Below are 17,507 nucleotides of genomic sequence, written 5' to 3' on the forward strand. Positions count from 1 at the left end.
GTAAATCTTACTTTTCGCGTGTAATTTTTCGTTGACAAAACTATAAATTCTTATTGTGCAATTTTTTTGACAAAAAATGTGATGATGAATAAATTGTGCTTCAAAGAGTTTTATTAAACTTGAAATATATTATGAAAGCTAAAACCAAAACAACAATTGATAAATTATTTAGTGGTAAAATTGTTGTATGGAAGGTGATTTTAGACTAACTATGAGAGTTGTCATAAAGGAATCAAGATGAAATGTAGTAAAGTGATCATTAATTTTTTTTTTTAATCATAGAAAAGATGCAAAATTCTTAAATTGTAAATTGCATTAAAAGATAGTAAAGTTTTCAAGCTTGACATGCAAATTGGAAATTGCATAGAAATATTGCAAATTCAAACACACATTAAATCAAACAAAGACTACAAAATTTAAGGTAAATAGTTGATATCAAAGTTTGTTAACAACATTAAATATTCTGGTTAAATTGAAAACTCTATACGTATAATACTTTTAAGAAACACCGATTACACAAAATGATATTTGTTATAAAACAAAGTTGCAAGTGAATATCTGAGCAAATATGTTATTTATGCTACTATAGTTACAATATAAAACATTGATAACTTTATATATATATATATATATATATATATATATATATATATATATATATATATATATATATATATAAAAGAGGACAATAATTAGGAATTAAAATAAAACTATTATCTATATTATCTATTATCTATAATTGTAATTCAGTAATTATTATTATTTTTTTGGGAATTTAAAATTATTATCTATATTATCAATTATATAGAATATATATATATATATATATATGTATATATATATATATATATATATTATTTTAATTTTGCTTAAAAAAATAAAAATAAGTAAATCAGAAAAACCAATGACAAGCTAAAAATTTCAATCCCACACCTCCTGTTTTGACGGAGGGATGACAACCGTACCTAACATGTATATTAATTAATGGATTAAATAGGTTTGAATTTCACATTTAAATACAAAAACTAAAAACATACCTAATTCTTAATTAATAATCACTTAATATGTTAACAAGCATTTTTTTTTTTTACCTACAAGACCAAGCATTTAAAAAATACTGTGCACAAAAACATATAACACTGACGAAATAATTGACGACTTTAAATGTGAACTATAAACGCATAATATATTGTTGAGAGAAGTAGCAAAAATCTACAACATGTACAATTGAAAAAGAAAATATGAACACAATAATATGGAATCGGAAGAAGGCAAAAGAATTTCACAAAAAGACGAATAAATTAAAGAATCCGACAAAAAAAAAACTATTAAAAGAACTAATAATTCATTATTTATCACTAATAGCAACTTTTATACTGAGACCAATCTTGATTTTCATCGTAACTGTCATCAGATTGCTCTAGACTATGAACTGCAAGTTGGTTTTAAAGTTTGATAAGTATTGGGGTGTGATAAGTGGAGTGATGGCGATAGGTATTGTGTTAGATCCCAGGTATAAAATTAATTTGTTGGATTATTTTTTCCCTCAAATATATGGTGATCAATCTGGTTATGAAATTGAAAAGGTGAAGATTCTTTTTAAGGACTTGGTAAGAGAGTATGAAATAAACATGAAAGGTAAGAAGTTAGTTTCTTCATGTCAAAATCCAAACATAAATATATGCCAAAGTGTTGATGGAAGAAAAGATGCTTGGAGGAGAGATTTTGCAAAACATCAGATTGCAAAGAAAAGTGAATCATCAAATTATAAGTTGGAACTTGACTATTACTTGGAGGAACCAACACTACCTGATTGAGGTGAAGAATTTGACATTTTAGTTTGGTGGAAGGCTAATGGGTTAAAATATCCAATTTTGCAAATGATTGCAAGAGATTTTCTAGCCATTCCTATCTCAACAGTTGCTTCTGAGTCTTCTTTTAGTACTGGTGGTCGATTTCTTACTCCACATCGTAGTAGATTACAACCAGACACTTTGGAGACATTGATGTGTGTTCAAGATTGGCTATGGACTGACATAGAAGGTAATTAAATTAGCACTTCAAATAACATATTTATATTCATTCAAATGATTGATTATGACAAATCAATTGATTTTCCTTTTCAGGTTCTTCAAAATTGAAAGTGGACAAGATGAAGCTTAATACAATACTAGAGGAGATAATTGATGATGATGTTAGTAGTTTTATTTTTAATATTTTATTCTAATTTTACTAATAGTGTCACTATGATTTTTATTGATGACTTTATTTGTGTTTTATTTGTTTCAGGAATCAAGTGGTCAACATGAAGATATTGGAGAGGAAACATAGATCTTAGACTGTTATTTTTAGAAGAATTATTTTTTAAATTTCTTATATTTGGGATGTATGTTTTAGGTACTATTAATTTGAATCTATATTTTAACTTTTATTTAGTTGTTCATTAACTTCTATTTAGATGTATGCTTAATTTTTTTTTTCTGCAATTTAATTTGGACCTCATTTAAAAATTAATAATTTTTTTTAAATATCCGCGGATATCCAACGGGTATCCGCGGGTTGAAAAATATCCGCAAGTATTTTTTATGCGGGTATCCAATGGGTAACGGGGCAAGTAACGGGTACGATTTTTTCTTGCGGGTCGGGTAGCGGATAGACACTATCTGTGCCCGACCCGACCCGTTGTCATCCCTAACTGCAATAGAATCTTCATTTGCTTTAACAGCTGCATCGTCCCCAGTTCTTGCAACCTCTGCAACAGTAATATACTCTGCGTAGAAATGTAGATTGATTCCACATCCCCACAACTAAAGGAAAAGATTAGAAATTAAGAATATTTCTCCGTTAAATAAGCCCCTTTCTGCCATCCCCTTCTCCCAACCCTATGAAAAAACGAAGTTACCATGCAATTAATTGCTTAAGAGAAATAATAATGCAAGAAATATTGTGAGAAGTACACAGAAATATTAGGGATCCTTTTTTGTATTCACTTTCCCTTCAAACTTCATCAAATTCAATCTCTGTGGAATAAATAAAAGCTGTTAGTGAATGGATTGTAACACAATTTAATGAACATGGTATTAGCCGTTTTGGTTTTCTATCTCTACAGTGTGCCTTTGTTTTATGGTAGAAAAAAAATAATAACTTCTGACCAGAAAAATAAATAATATGTAAATGTAAATTATTACTATAGAGCTGAGTACCTCTTGTTGGTGGAAGACATATTAGAAGTCATTGCCTCTTTTTTCTACATATACAGGAAAACAAATGGAACAGTAGGTCAAGGTCATTATTATCTTCAACATCCTCATTCAACGAGCTGTTTGCAGGTTTGTGAGCAGCTTGTTTTCCCAGTTGCCTCAAGGTTCTACCACCTTTATCCTCCTCACCGCCAATACAAGATCTTCTGTTCTTCTTTGGAGGATGTGATGTTGAACCATCCCTCTTTCTCTTATTAGCATCCTGATATGAGAGAATGCTAAATGACAAGAAATATTAAATAAATACAATCACATTCACAAATCAGATAAATGGAAGAAGAAAGAAGTGAACTAATATTTACTTGTTTTTCCCTTGTAACATCAGCATGCAAAATATCAGTCAAGCTGGATCTATGCCAGAATTCATAGATTCATAATCAAAGACATTCTCAACTGGACAGTCAGGATTCAAGCCCACAATTTCCTGATACCAATATAACCATGATCAATATTATTCAATAAAATAACCAATTTGTTATTTTTCCAATGACAACAGAAGAAACCCAAGGTCATTCTTGAAAGCAAAGGTAACTCACCTATATCAGTGGCAACTTGGGTGGGAAAGTCATCAAGGGATTCCAACCCACAAAAAATGTCTGCAGACTGTGAAGTACAAAATCTATCAATGTTTAGAAAAATAATGATAACGAAAGTAAAACACCACTTCCTTCAACCAGTACTATATATAGAGTGTGCAAACCTCCGGTAGCCTTCAAACTGGGTTTTCTCCCCTCTTCAAAGTCTTCCCAAAGCCACTTTCTTCCAACCAAGAACTTTTCCGCCGCATGCTGCTTCTTCCACCAAGAAGATTCCCGAGCCAAATATTATTATAATTCTTGATCTGCAAATTTGCCTGAGCCTGTTTCTTCCTTCCAAGGTTCGATAAAGGAAGAAAAAACGAAGGTTGCAAGAACAAGAGCCACGGTCTTGATATATATAGCAGCAAAAGAAAGTAGAAGAATATGGAGCACTCAGAGGGTAGCACCAGCACCAGCAGCAACACCAATTCCCGTATCGGAAATTATGAACTGGGTCAGACTCTGGGCAAAGGAAACTTCTCCACCGTGAAGCTTGCACGTTGCCTTGACACCGGAGACAATGTGGCCATAAAAGTTTTCGGCAAGTACACGATTCTCGCCAACCAACCCAAGAACGAGCTGCGCAAGGTTCTTTTCCTTTCATATTCATTCATCTTTACCTTGTTCCACTCTTCTATACCATGCATTCTTACCTCATATTTCATGCTGCTCAACGTTTTGCAGTTGGAGCGAAACTTGTTAATAATGAAAATGGTTAGACACCCTAATGTGGTGCATGTCATTGAGGTTAGATGGAACAACCGTGTGTTGCATAACTTAATTATTTCTTCATCTTCGAATTTCCCATTGCAAGTGACTTATATACATGCATGCGTTTATCTTGGTGTAGGAGATATATACCAAAACACATTTCTTTATTGTAACGGAACATGTAACTGGTGGGGAACTGTTTGATAAAGTTGTAAGACTCTTTTTTTCTTTTCGCCTTCTCATTTGGGATCAGAATCCTCTGTAAAGATTGTAACTTTTTTTGGTGCTGTTTTCCTGAACCAGACAAACTCCGGGAGAATGACAGAGCCCGAAGCAAGAACATATTTTCAGCAGCTTATACATGCTGTGGATTACTGTCACAGTAAAGGTGTTTCCCATAAAAACTTAAAGGTGAGTGAGGTGTTATGACAATAATATGTTGTTTCTTTCATTTTTTTTCTAAGAGAGAAAGAGAGAAAGCTAGTTAACTGATTGATATTAATTTTCTACATATCTTTTATCAATTCTGTGTATTACAGCCAGAGAATCTGTTGGTGGATGCTGATGGAGTGCTTAAAATATTGGACTTTGGCATGAATATGCTGTCGCAACAAGTTGGAGTGAGTCAGTTATTGGTGAATAAATTTTCAAAACATTTATGTTGACATGCTAATTGATTTTACCCTATTGTTATTTTTAGCCAGATGGGTTGCTTCACACAGCACGTGGTGAGCCACAATATACCGCCCCAGAGGTGTATTTTGTATCTGAAACTTCAAATTCAATCTCTTTCTCTCACTCTCATATTTTTGTAATAATATCACTATATATACATAATCTCTCTTATCATACGTATATATATAGGTGAAAATGAACATCGGCTATGAGGATGCAAAGTCTGACATCTGGTCATGTGGTGTTATTCTTTTTGTTCTATTGGCTGGATATTTACCCTTCAAATGTAAAGACATTGCCACTTTATGTCTAGAGGTGACTCTCACTTAATGTTTGTGATGCTATTCTTGTATTGTTTGTTAGCACACCACATTTATGTTTTATTCATGAACATGGTGATTTATGTAATCATTTCTCAAATAATTGAACTCTGCCTGTTTTTAAATTTACAGATGTTTAAGGCTGATATCACATGTCCTTCATTTTTTTCTCCAAGTGTAAAGAGCCTAATTGAGAGAATCCTTGATCCCAATCCAGCTACAGTAAGTACTTGACATGTTCCACCCATGGTTAATTTGATTGAGCCATTATCTCATGAAATTAAAATGTTATTACATCACCTCTTTCTTATGGCATGGAACAGCGGATTGCAATTAAGGAAATATTGGAAGATGAATGGTTCAAGAATGGGCCTCAATCCCCGAATTCTGATGAAGTAAGTGTTAGTTTCAGTAGTGTCTGTAGTAACTCTAAAACCTTCTAATTAGCTTTAATATTGATTGAGTATTACTCAGCAGAGCTTATGTGTCTATCTTCATGTTAATGTACATTATTTTTATGAACAGAATTCACAGGGGCCTGCAGAACCTGCAGAACCTGTAGAACCTGTTCCCAAGAATGCATTTCAGAAAATGCGTGTCTCTCTGGGCTTCGATCATGTAGGAAATCTTCTGAACAAGGTATACAAAACCTTAAATTTAGTTAGATATCCAATTTTCCTGTTGATATTCCTTGTCATTAGATTAAGAAACATTATATACTTAACATATTTAGTTTAATCAATCCCCGTGTAATAATTCATCAGATTTTCTTTCGAGTCATTCACATGAAAAAGAAAAAGAACTCTTATGCAAGCTTTTGTTCTGAGGTTTGACTATATTATGATAAGGTTCTGTTTATTAGTGTTACTAATTAAGAACTAAGAATACACAAAACTTGTCTCTAATTTGATAATTCTGAATTTTTACTTGGTCCATTTTCTAAGAAAACTTGAGTTTTTTGACACCTAGGTACTTGGTAAAAAGGAAACAAGTTTCGTATCCAAATGCTCCGCAAATGAGATAATTTCAGGAATTGAACGTACTATAGCTTCTATGGGTTTTAATGTTAAGAAGAGAAAGTACAAGGTAAGAAATTTTTCTTTAACTCGTGCATTTCAATTTCTAAATAATTGCAACCACTAACGTTAATAACTTGCTATCTAATTTCTATTTCTGATAATATTTCTTATTACGCATTTCAGTTGAAGATTGAAGGGGAAAAGGATGAACACAAAGGTCATCTATCAATAGTCACTAAGGTACGTGTTTTTTAGTTCAAGATTTCAAGATTTAAGTTTATTACTTTTTCAATGGTTTTTCTAAGTTCTGTTTTTCAGATCTCTAAGGTGAACCCTTCCTTTTTCAAGGTTGAGGTTCGAAGGGATGGAGGAAATACTCTTGACTTTCATGAGGTAATTTCTATAAACTTCAATTTTCAAGGATATGTTTTATTTTAAAATTTTTGGTCCCATCCTTTTGTATTTTTCTTACAATAACAAAATTTATTTTTCTTGTTCACTAACTTAGCGGAATGAACTTTTAATGTTTGCAGTTCTACAGAGATCTATCTGCTGGGATGCGTGATATCATTTGGGTAGAGAAATCTGCCAACTCAGAAAGAGAAGATGGTATTAACTACGTAGTTCTCTACACATTTAAGTGTACAAAATAGATTGAGTTAAACATTTTTAGACATTTCTCACGTTACTCTATTGTTTATGTGCAGGTGCAAGTACATCAACTGCAAGATAATACATTTCTCACATAATTTGATTCACGTTACTCTGATGTTTACCTTCTTCTGGACATATTTTTCGTTTTATACGGTTAAAGGATTCTTACTTTTTTGATTTAGCTTTCTTGCGAACTTCCTATTTTTGGGTCGAATCGTAACTAACAAATCATGTTGATGTTTCAAGTAATATTTTTGTTTCCTTTTTACTGTTACTTGAATCGTGATTTTGATTACAAAGTGTATATTTGAATCATAATAAGCAAATCAGGGTTTGATCCTTTAAAATGAATAAATTGTGGTTTGGTTGATACCGGGAAATAATACTTTTATTTTTACTCAAATCGTGATTATGGAATTCATGATTATTTTAATATATATTAGACAATTTTTTTATATACATTGTTGCGAAAAACACCTTCGTGAGAACTATCTTAGGCAATACAAGAAAAAAACTCCTAAAACAACAATAAATAATTATAAACATCTCATTAAATTTCATGCACTCTTTTACTTTATCTATATCCGATATTTTTTTAATATTCTTAATTCAAATATTTATCAAATCAAAATATAATAATATTTTATTTTATTACATATAACATTTCTTTGTGTAACATGACTAAAGTTTATTAGAAACAATAAATAGCATAAATCATATTATTAATATGATTATTCAAATGTATAAATATAAAAGTTTTATCAGCTTATTTATATAGATTAAAATAACATAAATTATCAAAATTTTACTTCAGAGTTTCGAAACTGTTTCAGTGAGGCCCAAACATAATCACAATATTTATGTTGTCGACCAATGGTGCATCGCTAGAAAACATAAAAACATACTCAAGTTCATAATAGTCACATGAAATATGTTTATAAAGGGATAATTATAAAAAGATCCACAATATTACTTGCAAAAGGTTGCTCTTGCATACACAAACGTCTACCAAGCCTTAAACATAACTTAGTAAAATTGATCTTTTGAATTTTTGTTACTTTAAATTAATTGAATTCCATATTAAGAATTATCTAATCAATAAAATATTTATTTAAGTGTTAAAAAATTATTACTTCTTATTTCAATATTTTTCCCATCATAATTACAATTAGACTTCCTAAGTTATATAATACCATATTCATAACAAATTTCAATTTATAAATAAAAAACATTTTAACATTATTAACCTCTTGGTTGTTAACTAAAAGAACATAGGGAGGGCACACAACAAAGTGATATATTGGACGTATATTCAATAAAACCACTTAAAACAAGAAAATGAGGTGCTTATATAGCAGCACACTACATAAAAGAATACAACTGATAAAACTAACAATTTGCTACACAAAAAATATTCTTGACATATTTGACTTAATTACTAACATTCCTCCTTAAGTCAAATTATCTTTGACATTAACTATGCCAATTGTATCTCTTAACCAACGAAACCTTTTTGTTCTAAAGGCTTTTGTAAACAAGTCTGCCAACTGCAACTCAGATGTGCAGTGTTTAATATTGAGTTTTCCACTACATACTTGATCACATATGAAATGAAATCTTGTCTCAATATGCTTACTCCTCCCATGCGATGCAGGATGCTTTGCCAAATCAATTGCAGATTTGTTATCCACCAACAACCTAGCTTTGCTTTAAAGCTCCACTTTCAATTCTTTTAGCATTGTTTCTAGCCATACTACTTGACAATAGGCTTCTAAAGCTACAATATACTCAATTTCACATGAAAACAAAACCACTATTGGCTCCTTAGTTGAGTTCCATGAGATTAGAGCTCCTCCAAGAAAGAAGATATATCCTGCAGTGCTCTTCCTACCACTCTTATCACCAGACCAATATGAATCAGAATATTCAACCAATTCTAATTTTGAATATGATTTTTCGTTGGGAAACAGAATCCCACAACTCATTGTCCTTTATAGGTACCTTAGAGTCCTTTTGACAACATACATGTGTGACTCCCTTGGATCTTGCATGTATCTACTTATTAAAACAATATTAAAACTCAATTCTAGTCTAGAATTCCGCAAGTACCTCAAACTACCGACCATCCCCCTGTAATTTGTTGCGTTAATAGATTCCTCATCAGTTGTTGGTTCCAATTTCAGTTTGGCCTCTGCAGGTGTAATTACAGGATTACTCTACTCCATTCAAAATCGTTTCAGTAGGTCTAGTGTGTACTTGGTTTGATGCATTACAATACCATGCTTTGTCTTAGTAAACTCAATACCAAGGAAATAGTTGAAGTCGCCTAGATCACTCATTTAAAACTCATTTAGCATTTGAAGCTTGAATTGAGTGATTTCTTCGTTGTTGCCTCCAGTCACCAACAGATCATGACATATAAGCACACAATCACCTTGTTTGCTTCAGAATCACCAAGTAGACTTCTTATTTATTCCATGTTCTGAATTGCACCTTTTGATCCTAATGAGTCTAAGGAACTGATATATCCTTTGGTTCCAAGCTATAGGAGCTTGTTTCAAACCATATAAGGCTTTCTTCAGCTTATAGACTTTCTCCTCCTATCCTTTCACGACAAAGCCTACTGGTTGTCTCAAGTATACATCTTCCTCAGAAAATCATTCAGAAATGATACTTTGACATTCAACTAGTGCATAGGTTGCTTGAAGAACACAACTAGTGACACCACGACTCACACCGTCTCTATCCTTGCTACTGGTGAGAAAGCTTCCCCATAATCAACCCCTCATTTCTGCAGAAAACCTTCACAACCAGTTTGACTTTATATCTCATTATATCCCCTTTTGGATTCATTTTCACCTTATAAACCCATGTCAAATCAATAGGTTTCTTCCCAGATAGAAGATCAACCAATTCCCAAGTCTAATTCCTTTCAATTGATGTTATCTCTTCCTTCATAGCTTTCCACCAACTGTTATATGTTGCAGCCTTATCAAAGCTCACATGTTCAAACTCTACAATTAAGGCAAAATGTACCAAGTTACCATTGACTGTTATATCAACATCATGCATCACCTCATAATCACATAAATGTGATGGTTTCTAGATTGTTCTTGATGACCTCCTCACATGAACGTCTTGGTCAACAAGGACCACATTGGTACTCTCTTCCTCTATCACGATTGTGGACTAAGAAATCTTATTATTGTGATCTTGTTATGAGATATAGGCAGAGGTTTCATCAACCACCTCATCTTTGTTGATATGCACTTAGCTTGTTTCAGGATCCAACATCTTGTAACCTCTTGTTGAGTGGAAACCAATTTCCCCTTATCATCCAACTTGCTCCTTTGCTAGTCAGGTATGTTCTTAAAGCATAGAAACCTGAAGACTCTCAAAGGTGCAACATTGAGTTTTACCCCACTCCAAGCTTCTTCTGGTGTAATCCTTCTAAGCCTCTTCATAGGTGATCAATTAAGAACATAAGAGGCCGTCAGAGCTGCCTTTCCCCATACCTCTTTCTTAGTGCTTGCAACTTTACTTTTTTGTGTTTCTCTCCATCCCCGTAAGTCTTTATCAAGATCTCCCACACTTCTCTGGTAGTAGTTTCCTTTTAAATCTTGTTAAAGATGTTGGAGCTTATACATTGATATGATAAGAATCGTGCATTGTTGTCTAACTTCTGTTGTTGCTTGAAGTGCTTCTTTTCTTCCTCAGATGCCTTGCTGCTTATTAGCTGACCTACACTGTCTTGGATGATTTTTGCAACATCTTGAAATCCAAAGACTACAAACATCTTGATCTTCCATTCATCAAACATCTTGTCGTCAAATACTGGCAAATCCCCCTGTATAATACTCCTCATTCTAGCCATTTTTTCGTAGATTCACTTGACAATACCACTCTACTTGAGATTCTTTTATGGATTTTCTTGATTGAGCAAGAAAACCAATTTTCTCCTCAAAGAATCACTCTTCTCTCTCTAGAACACTGTTCAAGAAAACTTTACGGATGACAAGTACTCACCCATGCAACTCTTCACAGGTTCTATCAGAATCGTGCTCCTAATACCATTGTCAACTAAAAGAACATAGGGAGGGCACACGAGAAAGGGATATATACGTATATTCAAGAAAATGAGGTGCTTATATAGTAGCATACTACAGAAAAGAATACAACTGATAAAATTGACAGTTTGTTTCACAAATACTCATGACATATTTGACTTAACTACTACCATTGGTGACATGAATTCTTATATTAATTTACAAACTCTTTAATGTTAAAAGTGTGATATTTTCATAATCACAACTTCCAAACCAATTTTTAACGCATCAAGTAAAGCAATAACGGTATAAATAGTCCTATTTTATCATAAACAATTATACTATAATCATAATTTGCTTTTCTTTTATATACACCCTTCAACAATTGATACCAAATTTTAAAAATGTCACCACATCATCAATATTTTTCTTAACACTACCTTGTTTATTATAAGTTTTAATCCACTGGGTTTGTTTAATATAAACTTAAATTCATTGCATCCATTACAATTTAGATAGTCTCCATAATTGCTTTAACAACCCACATGTTATGTTTTAATGTCACTCTACCATTTAATTCATATACAGATTGAACCACTTGCTAAATTGAAACCATTACATCAAACTCATCTTCTACCTTATACAAAGAAAATCACATGTTTGTCAACTAAGTCAATATTCAAATTCAAATGGAACAATTTTGTATAACAAATACTAAGAATTATTTGAATTCTTATTTCACTGCTATTTTTTTAAAAATGGCCAAATACAGTGTCCATTTCTAATGTTCTTCTAGTAATATGTTTAGAAAGGCATACAATTGCACTTTCATTAATTTGAATGAAAGAGAAGGTTATACTTTGAGTCTTCCTCATCACACTAACATTGAAATTGTATTAACACCAACTTAAGTTCACATATGATCGTCTAGTTATGTATGATGCAACTTAGATATTAGCATATATTCATTTATCACAAATGATTACTTCTTAGTTTCAATTTCCTTTTTTATATTATCATTGAGTTATATGCTAATTTGTAGATTTATGCAATAAATTATAACAACTTCTAAATCCACCTAATGCAAATTCTTTCACCAACACTAACCCCATCCATTCCAATAAAGAAATAATTTATTTTAGAGGACTTACCCCAACAAGTCACCATTGTGGAAGTCAAAATTGTTGCAACCTTATTTACAAATATTGTAACTCATAAGCAACATCATCCAACATAATTGTTTTCTAATTAACTATTTTATATCATCTCCAAAGTTCTAGAATCTAAATACAATAAACAAGTAATTGGAATCAGATACTAAGATTTGGTTAGACTAACAGAGTTTGTACTAGAGAAATAGAAAAGAAACTTTGTATTGCTATATTAATGAAAGAGATTACTAGAAGATGTAAAAGGGAAAAACAGAAGCGGGAATGAAAAGTATGTATATGCTGATAGAGGGAGAGAGCGTAAATATATATACACTCCAAAACCAAGAAGGCGAGAAAGCCTAAAAGGAGAGGTGCTGGCAGTTAATAATAACTGAATGAACAACATCAGGCAAAGGAGAGATGGAGAGTTTATCAACCCCCCTCAAGCTGGGAATAGATATTCTGGATTCCCAGCTTGGAGAAGTGTTGGGTGAAGGAGGGCAAGGGTAACAGTTGGTAAAAATGTCTGCTGCTTGTTGAGCGGAAGGAATGGGGATGAGTTTGATTATACCACTGGCTACTTTTTCACGGATGAGGTGACAATCTATTTCTATATGTTTTGTGCGTTCATGGTAGGCCTGGTTGGAGGCTATTTGAATGGCTGATTGGTTATCACAGTATAACAAAGCAGGTAAGGAAAACGAGGCATGAAGGTCTTGAAGAAGATATATGAGCCACTGAATTTCGCAAGTTGTGGAGGCTAAAGCACGGTATTCAACTTCAGAGGAGCTTCGTGATATGGTTTGCCCTTTTTTTGATTTCCAAGAAATAAGCGATTGACCAAGGTAAATGGAGAATCCGGTAATAGATTTGTGTGTGTCTGGGCAGGTTGCCCAATCAGAGTCACTATAGGCCTTGAGTTCAATGGGTGTGTTGATCGAGAAAAATAGACCATTTCCAGGGGAGTTTTTGAGATATCGAAGGACACGAAAGGCGACTTGCTTGTGAAAAAGAGTTGGAGCAGCAACGAATTGGCTTAAATTATTGACAGAGAGGGAAATGTCAGGTCGCGTGTTTGTAAGGTATATGAGACGACCTATGAGCCGTCTGTACGATGAAGCCTCGTCTGGATCAAGAAGTTGGCCAGTGTGTTGGAGACGGGATGTTTGAGCCATAGGAGTAGTGGCAGGGGAGGAATCCAGCATGTCAGTGTCGTGAAGAAGATCTAAGGTGTATTTGCGCTAGCTGAGATGAAGTCCAGTGCTATTGCGGGCAACTTCAAAACCAAGAAAATATGTGAGGTCGCCTAAGTTTTTGATACGAAAGGCAGCATGTAGAAGGTCCGCAATGGGATTAATCTCGGCAGCATTGTTTCCCGTGAGAAGAATATCATCGACGTACACAAGGAGAATGGTAATGGAAGGATTAGTATAATTAATAAAGAGAGAATGATCAGCAGAGGAACAAACATAGTTATGTGAAGTTAAGAACTGAAAGAGTTTAGCATACCATTGTCGGTCAGCTTGTTTGAGGCCGTAAAGAGAGCGTTGAAGTTTGCAGACGTGATTAGGTTGAGAGGATGGAAAGCCAGGGGGAGTTTCATAAAAACTTCTTCATGGAGATCGTCGTGGAGAAAAGCATTGTTCACATCGAGCTGTTTAAGAAGTCAATTCTGAGAGGTGGCGAAGGCAAGAAGAAAACGAAGTGTAGTGAGTTTGGCGACAGGAGCGAATGTATCCGTGAAGTTGAGTCCTTCAAGTTGATTGAATCCCTTAGCCACTAGTCTGGCTTTGAAACGTTCAATTGACCCATCAGATTTATGCTTAACTTTATAGACCCAACGACATCCAATAACAGATTTGCCTGGGGGAAGGGTGGTAATGGTCCAAGTGTTGTTGGTTTGCAAAGCTTCGAGTTCATCAGCCATGGCTTTGAGCCAACGAGGGTCCTTACAGGCTTGGGCATAAGTGCGAGGTTCGGGAACAGAATTGATTGAGAAAACAACATGTTGAAAAGAGGGGGACAGTTTGGCATAATTAACATAGTTAGAAATAGGATATCGGGTGAGGGTATTAGTTTGAAAATCATGAAGGTAAGATGGGACCTTTCTGGGGCGTGTGGAGCGGCGAAGCGGTGTAGGAGATATATTATCAAAGTCAACATTATCGTGGAGAGATGTAGCATCATCAGTATAAGTGGGGGACACATCAATTACCTCGGTAGTGGATTGGGCAGAAGGATCAGGAAGTTCAGCAGTAGCGGTGGCGTCAGATATTGTAGAAATAGGTGCGGGAATGTTGGTGACAACAATAGTATCAAAAGGGTGATAGTCATTGGAGTAATTGGTGGGAACAGGTAAAGAAAGAGAAGAAGATGAAGAAATGTGTTGATAGGGAAAGTGTGATTCATAAAAGAAAACATGACGTGTTACATCAATTTTGTGATTGTGAAGGTTAAGAAATAAGTACCCTTTGGTGTGAGGCTTAAAGCCGAGGAATACGCCTGAGACAGCTCGTGAGTCAAACTTTGTCCGATGTACAGCAGGGGTGTGAGCAAAGCAAAGGCAACCAAAAACGCGTAAGTGAGAAAGATCACATAAGAAACCATACAAGTGTTCATAAGGGGAATCATTGTTTAATAGAGGGGTGGGTAAGCAATTAATAAGAAAAACAACATGCTTAACAGCAAAGCACCAAAAAAGGGAAGGTAGATGAGCATGAAAAAGGAGAGCACGAGTAGTATTGAGGATGTGTTGGTGTTTGCGTTCAACAATGCCATTTTGTTCAGGTGTATAGGTGCATGTGGTTTGGTGAGTGATGCCTTTTGTAGAGTAGAAATCATGCATTAAGAATTCAGGGCCATTATCAATGCGGATATTTTTAATGACAGTGTGGAAGTGTGTTTCAATTTTAGTGACAAAGTCAATGATATGCTTGCGGACAGATGTTTTATCAGGCAATAATATGACCCATGTATAACGAGAGTAATCATCCACGATAGTCAAAAAATATTTGAAACCATTCATAGAAATAGTGCAAGGACCCCATATATCCATGTGAATAAGTTCAAAAGCATGAGAGCTACGAGAAGAACTAAGGGGAAAGGGGAGTTTCTTATGTTTAGCCTTGTGGCAAGCATCACACACATAGTTTTTGTCAGTCCTAATATAAAGTCAATCTGTCATTGGATGGATGGCCTAAGCGAGAATGCCAAGAAGAGGGAATGGTGGCAGAACAGAAAGAGGAATTATGGAGAAAATCTTGTGAGCGAAGAAGATATAGGCCGTCGTGAAGGTTAACTGAACCAATCCTCTCGTTGGTTGTTAGATCATGTATATCACAGCCAGAAGAGGTAAATGTGAGGGTATGATGAAAAGAAGAAAGTAGTTTGGAAACAGATATGAGATTAAAACAAAAGGAAGGAACATATAAGACATTATAAAGTTGAAATTTTTCAGAGAAAGTAACAGTGCCACTGTAATGAGCATGGACCGAACTACCATTTGGAAGACTAATAATAACAGGTGTGATTCCTTTGAAAGAAGAGAAATAGTGCAGGGAAACACAAATGTGATATGTGGCGCCAGAATCAACAATCCAAGTGTGACTGGAATGGAGAGGGTGAGGTTTTGAAGGAATATTACCAGTATTAGATTGGGTAGAGGTAGCAGCACCAATTTGGTTAGCGTGAACAACAATATTGGTGTTGGAAGCATTCTTGAATAGGTCTGCTAAAATATGGTACTGTTGTGGTGTTAAACGAATATGATCTTTATCAGATTGATCTATCGCAGTTGGGGCATCGTCTTGGGTGGAGACGTTGTTGATGTGAGGCTGACGACCATTGGGAAACATGTATCCAGGAGGGTAACCATGCTTCTTGAAGCAAACTTCAATAGTGTGACCAGATTTGTTGCAAAAGGTGCATAGTTTACATATTGATTGAGGTTTACTATTTTTTTTGTCTTGACTAGGAAATCCATGCTTGCGATAATAAACGTCTTCTGTGTGTCCAGATTTGTGACAAAAGGTGTAGGCTGGAGTAGATGAAGCAGCAAGAACGTGAGTGGAAGAAGAATTGGAGTTGCCCGAAGATGGTGCAAAGGTGTCATGATTGCTAAGAGAAGGATGAGCAGCAGCAAGTTGGCGTTCTTGTTGTAGAACGGAAGAAAAAAATTTGGTGACAGCGGGCATTGGATCCAAAAGAAGCATGTGAGACTTGATGTTGGTGAATTGATCGTTAAGACCGTAGAGGAACTGCATCGATTGATCTTCAAGCTTTCTTTGATTCAAGATGGAAGAAAGAGGGCAAGAACACTTGGATTTGCAGGTGCATATAGGGTCAGGTCGGAAACTTTCTAATTCATCCCACAAAATTCTGAGTTTGGTGAAATAATCAAAAACACAAAGATCCCCTTGATGAAGAGTATTGACTTGCATTTGGAGATCCGAGATTCAGGAACGATCGCTTTGGGAAAAACGATTGTGCAGATCAGACCAAATGGCAGAGGCGAGGTCCATCCATAGAATACTCTATCGAATGAAAGGAGAAATTGAATGGACGAGCCATGACACAACCATGCTATTACAACGGTACCAAGATGCAAAAGAAGAATCAGTTTTGTTAGGCTGAATAGCGGTTCCAAGAATAAACTCTATCTTGTCTTTGGCGTTGAGTGCAGTGAGCATACTGCGACTCCAAGAATGGTAATTGGAAACATCAAGAACATGAGAAACTAAGGCAGTGGCGGGATTCTCATTGGGGTGCAGATACATGTAACTGTGTGGTGATTGGGCTTATTGATCTTGGGATGCGTCAGCCATGAGGAGAGGCAAGAAGGAAAAACAAGAAAGGATCAAGAAAAAAAAGGTTTAAAAGGATCTGCTGGCTAATGATACCATAACAGAGTTTGTATTAGAGAAACAGAAAAGAAACTTTGTATTGTTATATTAATGAAAGAGATTACAAGAAGATGTAAAAGGGAAAAACAGAAGCGGGAATGAAAAGTATGTATATGCTGATAGAGGGAGAGAGCGTAAATATATATACACTCCAAAACCAGGAAGGCGAGAAAGCCTAAAAGGAGAGGTGCT

General features: G+C 34.7%; 1 protein-coding gene and 1 pseudogene across 1 annotated transcript; one reads left to right on the forward strand and one right to left on the reverse strand.

The window, feature by feature from the left end:
• The first annotated feature begins 4,222 nt into the window (after positions 1-4,222).
• Positions 4,223-7,296, forward strand: LOC114175110 (CBL-interacting serine/threonine-protein kinase 23-like). Its single transcript, XM_028059868.1, has 15 exons — positions 4,223-4,426; positions 4,523-4,585; positions 4,689-4,760; positions 4,853-4,960; positions 5,089-5,169; positions 5,250-5,303; positions 5,414-5,539; positions 5,677-5,766; positions 5,868-5,939; positions 6,070-6,183; positions 6,514-6,630; positions 6,747-6,803; positions 6,882-6,956; positions 7,097-7,172; positions 7,271-7,296. The coding sequence occupies exons 1-15, from the start codon at positions 4,223-4,225 to the stop codon at positions 7,294-7,296; spliced, it is 1,335 nt and encodes a 444-aa protein (XP_027915669.1).
• An 8,279-nt stretch (positions 7,297-15,575) lies between these two features.
• LOC114175111 lies at positions 15,576-17,189 on the reverse strand (annotated as a pseudogene).
• Between the last annotated feature and the right edge of the window lie 318 nt (positions 17,190-17,507).

Source organism: Vigna unguiculata, chromosome 3 (assembly GCF_004118075.2).
Source record: "Vigna unguiculata cultivar IT97K-499-35 chromosome 3, ASM411807v1, whole genome shotgun sequence".
In the NCBI taxonomy this organism is placed as follows: Eukaryota; Viridiplantae; Streptophyta; class Magnoliopsida; order Fabales; family Fabaceae; genus Vigna; species Vigna unguiculata.

Coding starts and splice junctions, on each gene's coding strand:
- LOC114175110 (XM_028059868.1), top strand. CDS start 4,223: ATGGAGCACTCAGAGGGTAGCACCAGCACCAGCAGCAACACCAATTCC. Junction 5,540..5,676: donor TTGCCACTTTATGTCTAGAG/GTGACTCTCACT, acceptor TTAAATTTACAG/ATGTTTAAGGCTGATATCAC. Junction 5,767..5,867: donor TTGATCCCAATCCAGCTACA/GTAAGTACTTGA, acceptor GGCATGGAACAG/CGGATTGCAATTAAGGAAAT.